Source organism: Puntigrus tetrazona, chromosome 13 (assembly GCF_018831695.1).
Source record: "Puntigrus tetrazona isolate hp1 chromosome 13, ASM1883169v1, whole genome shotgun sequence".
NCBI lineage: Eukaryota > Metazoa > Chordata > Actinopteri > Cypriniformes > Cyprinidae > Puntigrus > Puntigrus tetrazona.
Window position 1 is genome coordinate 11875591 of NC_056711.1, and position 10648 is coordinate 11886238.

General features: G+C 41.0%; 1 protein-coding gene across 1 annotated transcript; it reads left to right on the forward strand.

The window, feature by feature from the left end:
- The first annotated feature begins 213 nt into the window (after positions 1-213).
- osr1 (odd-skipped related transcription factor 1) lies at positions 214-6287 on the forward strand. Its single transcript, XM_043254599.1, has 3 exons — positions 214-477; positions 3933-4613; positions 5449-6287. The coding sequence occupies exons 2-3, from the start codon at positions 3952-3954 to the stop codon at positions 5579-5581; spliced, it is 795 nt and encodes a 264-aa protein (XP_043110534.1). The 5' UTR covers positions 214-477; positions 3933-3951; the 3' UTR covers positions 5582-6287.
- The last annotated feature ends 4361 nt before the right edge of the window (positions 6288-10648 follow it).

Genomic DNA, 10648 nt, shown 5'->3' on the forward strand with positions numbered 1-10648 from the left:
TCATGAGCAAGTGGTGAAAGACCTGCAAACTTTATTGGCGACGTAAAAATTACAAAGGTCGCAAAAGCGTTCAGTCCCCTGTCGTGCAGGCAGTGATAAGTGGATGTAGCTCGCGCGCTGCAGCACCGGTGGAGGAAACTTCACTTCAGCGCGTTTGGGGGTTTGGCTGTGTGACGTCGCGGGTTGGGTTACAATAAAGAGGCGGTTTGACTTTGGGACCACAAGACAGAGCTAGAGTAAGAGAGGGAGAGAGAGAGTTTCTACCCCGAGTAACCAAATACTCACAGCGCACAACCGCTGGACCACAGCTGTGCGAACTTCAGTGTTTTCCCGTGCCTCTGCTGCGAGAACATGCTGAGGAAGACGAGCGTTTCTCCGATCCGCCTGAGAACTTTGCACTGAATATTGAAACGCTGTGGGACGACTAAGTGACCGTAAATCCTCCCGTTTCGGATCGTCCCGCTTCACCAATCTCTGGTAAATATTTCCTGGCATTTTGGAATATTTTTTTTTTTGACAAGCTTTTACTGCTTTTGCAAGAGTTTAGTCTGCATATTGGCGGCGATTCCCCGCGGTAGGCGTGAACGACAAACGCGTAACGTCCAAACGCTTTTGAGAACGAATTAGTTGGGCGAGAAATTGTTCGTAAAGCAAGACGGGCGAAACTTGTTAAAATGTGTAGGGGCTGCGTTGCAGTTGCAAAGTAGTTTGTTGTTTAAAGCATATAAAAGTCACGGCGAAGTATTTAACGTGTGAATGATGGTCTTTAATAGCGATCGGTCAGTGGTCAACAGGTGGAATGCGCATTCTAGAATCGTGCTGATCGCAAGCGGCGTGAAAACATCGAAAATGTTTGTTTGAGGAATAAAATTATTTTCTTTCTTCAACGTTAGTACTGCTCAAGTAAATTACTTAATAAAATAAAATATCCGCACATATCCGAGAAACGCAGCCTATGATCTATGGGAAGCTCTGAAGGCGCTGTGATGTCATCCGATGTTTTTCGTTAAAAATGATACCGAACGTGGACTCCTAGAATTAAAATGCGAACTTTAGATTTTTATTACGCATCTGCAGAAAGTTACCTTTTTCTAAAAGACGCGTGGCCTGGTGGTCGGTGGTCTCGAATCGTTTTTTCGTGGAGGCTGTGCTTTGAATGGACCGCTGCGGTTTTACACTGATGCTCGGTGTTGAGAAACTGAGTTATTCGTTTGTTTCGGTTTATTTAAAGCGCCATTCGTTCGCAGTCTCCCGCGGAAACGGCTGAATTGGTTAAATAATACAAACAATAAAAAATAAACAAATAGATAAAACCAAATACATTTTGTCAAAAAAGAAAATTTACTTAGGCTCAATCTTAAAATAAATAGCCCGTGTAATACAAAAACCTAAACGTTTCTTTTAAAGTAAGTGCCTATATTGTTATTTTAATATAGGCCTATTTTAAAATATGTATTAATAATTGTTTTATTTTCATTTGTTATTAGTTGAACGCTTTCATTTTTAATTTAAACTGTACCTACTAAAAGGCATTTAAGTATAATCTAAGTAATCCAACAATTCTTATTAGGTATTAATAAATAAACGTTGCAATCAATTTAAATAACAATGCAGCCGAACGTTTAGAATTTTGGCCTAATATATTAATGTAAAAAAAAATTATATTGGATGCCACTCCGACTACTGTTAGAGAATTTAAATTATTCACGATTTGTTTCATTTGTAGAGAGGAAATTAAACGGATGTAGATATCACAACATGTGTAATTAAAAGACGAAGCGTTTAAAATCAGTATAGGCTTGCTGATAAAAAAAGGATATCAGTATTTTGAGAGTAATCTATACAGCTTAAACATTTACAAACTGGGCTGTAATTTGATTTGACTACGCAACGCTATCTGCAGAGGCCTTTGTATAATATTTTAAAATATTAGACTGTCATTTTTTCCCCTTATGCTATTGTACAAGCAAACACATTTTACATGAAAACTGCAAACCCAGAAAAGCGCTAGGCCTTCTCCACGATACTTAAATATATTTGTATATTTAGTCAACTGTTTGACGGTGCTTAATGAATGGTGTGTTTCCCTCTCTCCAGGGTTAAGTGATCACATCCTCTCGGGGGGCTGCGCGGAAAAAAGAAAACATACACTTACTTGATAATCGTTGCACAATTGACCAAAGGCCCGTCGTTAACGCACGAACCTCGAGACCGTGATTAATTCCTGTAATACACGTCGAGATTTCTCTGTGATCTCCGTATGCGCGACAGGCGCACATTCACACCTACCGAGAGATAAAACACCGATGACCTCCGCGCGCTCAATGCGCTACTGATGAAAGCTGAGCAATCACAGTTATTGATAAGAAAGATTGCTGAGAGACAGAGGCCGCTATTAGGACGCCAACTCTACGCACTTGCCATGCGCCTGACAAAATATTCTTGGAGAATCCTGTTTTTATTATTATTATTATTATTATTATTATTATTATTATTATTATTATTAATAGTTTTTTTATCACATTTTGAGTAGAACTTGTCATGATCCCTGGGGTGGAGTGGGGGTAGACCCGAACTCAACAAACTGTGGTGTGATTTTCTAAACTCTTTCACCACCTTGTCTGGGATAGACGTCTTTAGTCCCACAACACTGATTGGTCCTGGCGTGGGGGACAGAATCTGTGAGATTTACCCAGACACGGTGAGCAAATCCGACTAATTAGCCAACGATGTCCCGGAAAAAAATGTCCAAGCACTTGTGAAATCCCACAATTCAGAAACGTATTTTTTTCTCCACAAAACGTTTAGCTGGCGTTAGATTTAACGGTTAAGCGGACAGTTCAGGTAACACATTCCCCTCGGTCACTCGTTTTAAAGGTATGCGGACTTCAAAGGGTTAAGGGTACGAGCCTGTTCTCGGGAGCGAGTCCTGATCTCCTCTAATGACCCCCGTAAGTAAAAGTCAATTACTTCTGCGCCATGATCAGAGCGTCCAAATCCCCGGGGGAGCTTTGAGCTTCAGAAAGACTAATTAGGGCTATTTCACTTTTTATTTACCGCGGATCAGACTCTCTTCGCATCCTGAGTATATTCGGGACAGAAATACACACAAATTAAGCGCCATCCTTCACACAGACCTTCAGCTGGAAACGTTCCTAGCGACGTGACTTTATTTTTTTTTCTTGACCTTTATTGAACTTTCAAAACATGACCCACGGGCTGTGACTTTTAAACAAATTTTGCAAATTTCTCTTTGACCTTATCCATCCTAACTGGAAACCGCGTCTGGCCCCGTTTTGTATTCACGGCGATCTAACACACAACACGTTGTTGCATTTCACGTGGTACTTATAAAACTGTGTGAAAAAAAAATCCTCCAGACGATATGAGTAACACTGTAAACACACCGATCCTGTTTGCATGAGTGTGTGTGTGCTTGTAGTTCCTGATGAGACAAAGAGGAGTTATTGTGCTTTGTGTCTATTCTCATCCAACCTGATTAAACAGTTGAGGCAGGTATGTCACCTGCTGTCTTTCGTCTTCATGGCCATAGGCATATTTTCGGCATGCAGAAGACGCCTATGCCAAAATGTACATGCACACACACACACACACTCATCTGGCAGGCTTGAGCATTGCTTTGTGCTCACACTGGAGTATGCGCTTTCAATATGTCAGACAATGTGCCTCGCTTGACAAGTGCACTTTATGTCTTGACGTGAGTGTGTTTTTTTTTTCTTTTTAGGGAAGTCCCTTCAGCCTGTAAGCACTAAAGCAAGATGTTTCTAAGTAGCACATAATATAGGCCTATAGAAATCGGAAAATGCAAACACAGTGGGTGTATTCTCAAAAGATGTCTGCAGGTGTGTTATTTTTGAGACACTGTGCTAGCCGCTCTTCATAATTTTTTTTTCTGTTTTTGTCTCCTACAGAAACGTTCTGGAATCAGTCATGGGCAGTAAAACGCTCCCAGCTCCTGTGCCCCTTCATCCTTCTCTGCAGCTGGCAAACTATTCCTTCCTTCAGACCTCCAACGGGCTGCATTTGCCTGCCGACCACATGCCCAGCATCTACAGTTTCAGTGCCTTGCACGCCGTCCACCTGCACCAGTGGACTCTGGGCTACCCACCGTTCACTTTGCCGCGCTGCACCTTCTCCAAGCTGCCCGGCCTGGTGGACGCCCGCTTCCCTCTCCCCTCGATCCCTCTGTTTCCCCATCTCGTCCAGCCCACCAAACAGGAGTCCCCCGGGCCTGGGTCAGGAGCGGCCAGCAAAAGCAAACCCCGTTTTGACTTTGCCAACCTGGCGGCGGCCGCCACGCAGGATGACGCCCTGAAGGCAGAAGATCTGAGCACTAACAACGGGCACGTGCGCTCGCCCTCATTAGGCTGCCTGCTGGATGTGGCCAAGCTCTCCTCGCCGGAAAGAAAACCGAGCCGAGGACGGCTCCCTTCCAAGACAAAAAAGGAGTTTGTGTGCAAGTTCTGTGGCCGCCGCTTCACCAAGTCCTACAACCTGTTGATTCATGAGCGCACACACACAGATGAGCGGCCGTACATTTGTGACATCTGTCATAAGGCCTTCAGGAGGCAGGACCACCTGAGAGACCACAGGTAAAGGCATATCAGTACACTGATCTCAGATCAGATGATTTAGATCTGATATCGAAATACATTCCTGCTCACACCTGCCCATTCATAAATGTATGGTTTTACAAACTCTGGCCCACACACAAACATAACTACCTGCAACTTCATTTCCGATCGTGACCTCATCGTGCATTACTGCATAATAATCTCTTCCATCATTCCAGTTAGAATATATCACAAGGTAAATTTATAATAATAATGTGCACATATACACATACAAAAACAACTATTAATGTACATATGACTGAATTAATGCATCTTGTGTGTGCATTTAAAACAGTGTGTGCAGATAAATTAATCAATTTATATTGTGCACATTTTTATTTAAAAAATAAATAAATAAATAACTTAAGGTTTTGCCCTGCAGAAGAGATCCAGACATACAAAACGGTTTCATATTTTTTTAAACCACACCTGCACTTGTGATTTATGACATTTGTTATTCCAGGACTTTAAGAATGATTTAAATTAGTTGAGACATGCTGAACAATCTCCTCCAGTTCTTCAGTAATGATCTTGGCTCTTTTCCCGACTGACAATTATCACTTGATATACATCATGTTTGTGATTTAATTAACATTTGCAGACTCAAAGATTTGTCATAACAAGACAGCAAACTATTGCATTATTTTTGCCGTCATTTCGGTAGTTCACATTTTTTGGCAGAAAACTGAAGTGCATGATATTTAATACTAGAAAATAAGCTCGGACAAATTTAAAATCTGTGTTGTTTAAGTTGTACACATGCCTGCCTCCATTAACAAACCACAACTAAATCTCTCTCTTTTGTTCTCTAAAGGTACATCCATTCCAAAGAGAAGCCATTTAAATGCCAGGAGTGTGGTAAGGGTTTCTGTCAGTCCAGAACTCTTGCTGTCCACAAAACATTACACATGCAGGTCAAGGAGCTCAAACCAGCCAAGATAAAGTGAGGGCATCTGTTTCAGTCAATGGAGATGCTATAAAACCAAACCTAGTGACACCAGCCAATAACATTGTCATTCTAAGGCCACAGAGACTCCATCTGAGGGCCGTGGACCTCTGCGTACGGCTTAACACACCAAAGATGGATTAGGCCAGACCAAAGAGCTTCCTGAAAAGGCATCCTTCCATAACCTACAGCCACGGTGCCTTAAAAGTATGACTGATAAAAAGGAATGGAGAACCCGGATAAGAAGTCATGAGACTCAGCAGAAGCTTTAACATGGATTTAAGACAATCAAATTGATTGATTTGTTTAAAAAACAACAAATATGCAAGAAGAGCGCCGACACCAAAGAGATCAGCTACAGTGAGATCTGTGATTTTAGTCTGCACTGCTCCATTCCCAGTGATTTGTTGTTTTATTTTTGTAAACAGTGATTTTTCCAGATATTGTTGACATTGTCGTTGATGAAGGCAGACTCTTCGGACCTATGCAGTTACTGAGAGCCCACCAAAGCTCTCACATTTAAATCCCGAAGTCAGTCGAGCAGTCATTTCTTCTAACCAAAGACACCTTCAATCATGTATTTCCTCCTTTTGTACAGATTTCTTTTTGTATAACTGATATTTGGCACTTTAATCTGATTATTGATTATTTACATATATCACTGGATTCCTTAAACTTATTTTTGAAAATAAATAGTCATTTCTGTATCAAATGAATGTTTGTCGTAATCAATGCAAATCCTAACTATATTCTTTTCAGAATGTTTCTGAAGTCAAAAAATGTTAAACCTAGAACCTAGAGATACAGGGGTACAACTGGCACAAATAATGGGTATTTGTCTTCACAGACTAATTCAATATTAAACAATGAGCTGGGATAAACAATGCGCTCCACACTTGACTGAATAAATCAATAAATAATGAGCCGTGATGTGAAGACATTGATTGACTTCACATTTGCCCGAGAGGCAACATCTGCTGCTGTCCTTATAAGCATCTTGATTCTTTCTCTGAGATTTAAATCACTGTAGCTTTAAAAAGCCATCAGAGGGCATGAAAGTACACGTATTCATAGAGAAATCAGAGCAAACAGACACACCTGCAAACACAATTCAGAGGCTGAATGGGGTGTTTAGAGAGATAAAAAAGACTTGTTCTAGACAGAGAAGGATTTATCAGTAGTGTTAGATCCTTGACTCTAACCAAACACGGACGGATCTATTTTCAACCCTCCGAATTAGTAGCAAAATCTTCAAAGTACAAGGTTACGAAAAGGATCATCAGAGCCAGTCATTCTTACAAGCCCAGATGAATTGGACCATTACAGAAACAGCATTTCTCAACCGGCACTCTGTCCCACGCACAATTTAAAAACACAAGAATCTTTAAAAACTCACCATTCCAAATTCAGACCACAACACCAGATTTATTGCCTCTGCTATGGTGAGCAAAGTGCCAAACACTTTCACAACATCTGTGATACAGTTCTTGCTCTACACCCAGAGCTGGTCTCCTGGGTTTGTTCACAGGAATGGAAGTATGTGTTTGTGAGTGTGTAGAATGTGTGTGGGTTTGTGTATGATGTGAGTTTCCGTGCACAGTCATGATTACTTTTGCCCTGACATCATCGCCCTTGGCTTGCAAGAAGTGGTCAACAGGCAAAGGATTCAGAATTCTTCTCAGAATCATCTTACAGTAGAATGAGAACTACAATGCAATGTTAGGCAGCAATTTTCAAACAAAAACAATAATAATAATAATACACATCATATTATTACAATATTATTATTATTATTATTTAATATACCACTAATAATTGTACTGGTTGTAGTTTTTTTTAATTGTTTTAGACTATAGGCTATATTAATTAATGAAAATTGTTAATTTTTCCTTCAAAAGAAAAAAAGACCTTCAGCTTCATGACTCTTACAGTTGCTTGCAAAAGTAGTAGTTGAAGGAGGATTTTAGATTTTAGATCAGGATCTAAAATGTATCAAAAACTCATAAAACATGCATGCATGCAAAATGAAACAGAATAACCAAGAACAACACAACAATAATGGACAACTGAGCCGTACACAGAACTAATAAGAGTGAACAGAAATGGTTGTGAACTAATCTGAAACCACAGAAACTAACCAGTGGTGGGAAAGTGTGAACAAAAGGTACTGGGTCAAACACAGCAACAAATAAAACTAGCATAAACTTAAAACAGAATATACATGTTAGGGTAGGGAGGAGACATGGTGAAGCCCTACGAAGCAAAACAAGGGAGTCAACTCAGAAGGAACCAAAGGATGTGAGGGCCACAGGCAAAGCCAAGGAGATGGATAACCAAGGTGTCACTGAAGACCTGGAGGGCCAAGGCAGAGATGCAGAGCTGCACACTCACTAGACCAACATGGAGATGGGGGCTCAGCAGTCCTGGGTGTTGACAGTGCAACGGAAGACCAAGGTAAATTTGGAAGTAAGGGAAGCACAATGGAGCAAGAGGAATGGAGGTGCAGCCAGATGAGTGGAAGTCTGTGGCAGTGTCAAATAGATGAAAAAGCCCAGTGAAGTCAGAAAATTGACAGAATATAGTTTAGCAGAGGGAGCATAGAGCCAAACAGGAGCTGAAGTGTTGGAAGGTCAAAGGTCCCAGGAAAGAGATGTAGAGATGTGATCTATTTTTTATCCACCTTGTAAAGTGGAGAACACTGAGGCAGAGCTGAGGAGCTGGAGGGTACCATCAGAAGCAGAGCTGAAAGATATGATGGCTTTGGATGAGGGAGAGGTAGAGGGTGAACAGGTGGAATTTCTGACAGCACAGGTGAATCAAAGCTGGGTGGAACCAGCAGAGACATAGGAGATTAAGGGCTGGGCAGAAAAACACAAAAGTGTAATGTCTCTAACTGAAGCATGTACAAAATAATCACCCCCCTATTCAATTAGTGTTTCATCTTCTGCTTCCTGCTGAGGGAGCATGACTCTACTACATCCCTTCCTACTCCACCATTTGCTGGCTCACGTACCTGGTGAGACTTAGTTCGCTTGGGCTTCAGGGCGATTTCTGGTTGTGACTTCAGCTCAGTCTTTCCCATCTGCGGTGGGCTGGTGCCAAAAATGGCAAGGTTCAAACACTCATGTGTGTGTCTTTCTAGGGACTGGATCACCTTTGAGAGTAGAAATCCGTTGTCACAAGAATACGTTTTGCACACAAAAAAGACTTTATTCAACAATTTGGCACACTAGCATCACTGTAACAACATTTCACAGCATCCACTGGACGTAATAAGCATATATTCTTCGGTGTCTTTCATTACTCACAGATGCACTGTTTGTGTCTACTTACGCTTTGATTTGAAAATTAACAGTCATGATTTACATATCTCAATGACGCACTGGAGCATGGCCAGTCCCACTATAACACTATAAAAACTAAAGAGCAATAGCAGCAATGGTTTGCCCTCAAAGTCGCAAGACATTACCGTTAGTTACAACAGCTTACAGTTTAATAGCTAGCTATGCCTTCATCAATGTATGGCTGTGTAAATCCAATTAAGCTGCTAGAGTGAGCATCCATTCAAGTTGTAGAGTTATTTGACAGATGAGAGAGTCGGCAGCTTTCCTGCAAGTGGGCGTGGTTTCACCAACAGAGGATACGCCCCCAGTATTTATAAGCAGAGAATGCTGCTTATTTTTGCTTAATAACTTTATTTATTTGCTTTTTTTTGTTTGTTTCATTCTGATTTGGCTGGGTGGTTAACAACAGGATAAACAGAAACAGGTGTGAACTAATCTAAAACCATAGAAGCTAACCGGTGACAGGAAAATGGAAACAAATGAAACTTGTCAAACACAACAAACCTAAACAGAACCGAACTTGGACAATGACCAACTTCATGGATAATAAAAAAATAAAATAAAATAAAATATTAAATACTCAATATATCATTCATTTTATATCAGACTCAGTGAGAGTTTTAGTAAAGAAAAAATCTGTTGATCTGATTGCAAGGTAATGCTTTTTCTTCGGCTGGGCATCATGGGTAAATGTTTCATTATGTGTCAACACATCCTGCCTTGAAGTTCAACTTTTTGTGAGCAGGAAAAAGGGACAGATGGAGAGAAAGGGAGTGCTTTGTATGAATTAAATCCTGTAATCTAAAATCCAGTACACTAGAAGAGAGAGAAAAAAATGAAACTGAAGAGCTAAGCCTGAGGAAAAAATCATTCCTCTAAAGGAAAAGTCAATATGTTTTTCTTTATAATTATATACTTCCCAAGTTGACTGCAATCTCAAAACCACTGTAACAGTAAACCTCCACCTAAAATCCCCCATTCCCCCCAAAATTCTGGGGACGATCATTCTTTAATATGGGATGGTTTAACCGCCAACAACATTTCATGACCTATCAAAACTCATTCTCAGGTGCTTTTGGCTTCAAAAGCTACAGAAAGACTTATCCACAAAAACTCATTAAAGTTTAAAGGAAGATCAGACTGGAGCAAAAAATCAGCTTTTGACAGAAGATACATCGTATTCTTTAAACAAATGCGCTCTATGATGCTTCAGATACGGGATGTGTTACAGCGACATCGGTTTGTTGCATTCGGTGAAATCATTTTTAGACAAAGTCAGCTAAGGGTTAGAGAGAAGAACAGGAGGAGGAGGAGGAGAGAGGGAGGTTACAGGATGGAGGTGTGCTTCGTCCTTCATTCTTCTGGCTGCCCGGAACACATCAGTCCATCAGCATCGCTAACTGACCCTCTGCCGAACAAGAGCCAGGAACACACACACACACGCACATTCAGACTTGCTCCATTGCTTTGACATCAAAACATTTTACACCCCATGAGTGTGCGATGACGCAACCGAATCAAACAATAACACCACCACCATATCCCTGCAAATCTAAACATTGCTCACGCAGTGTTGCAATAGCGAACACATCAGCTGGACACACACACTCGCATTCTCAGCATATGCCGCTGGCTGATGCATGATTTAGTGAGATGTTCAAGTATAGGTCAGCTGGAGTGGCAGACAGTGGCTATACGATGACATATTTACCACTCAGGAGTAG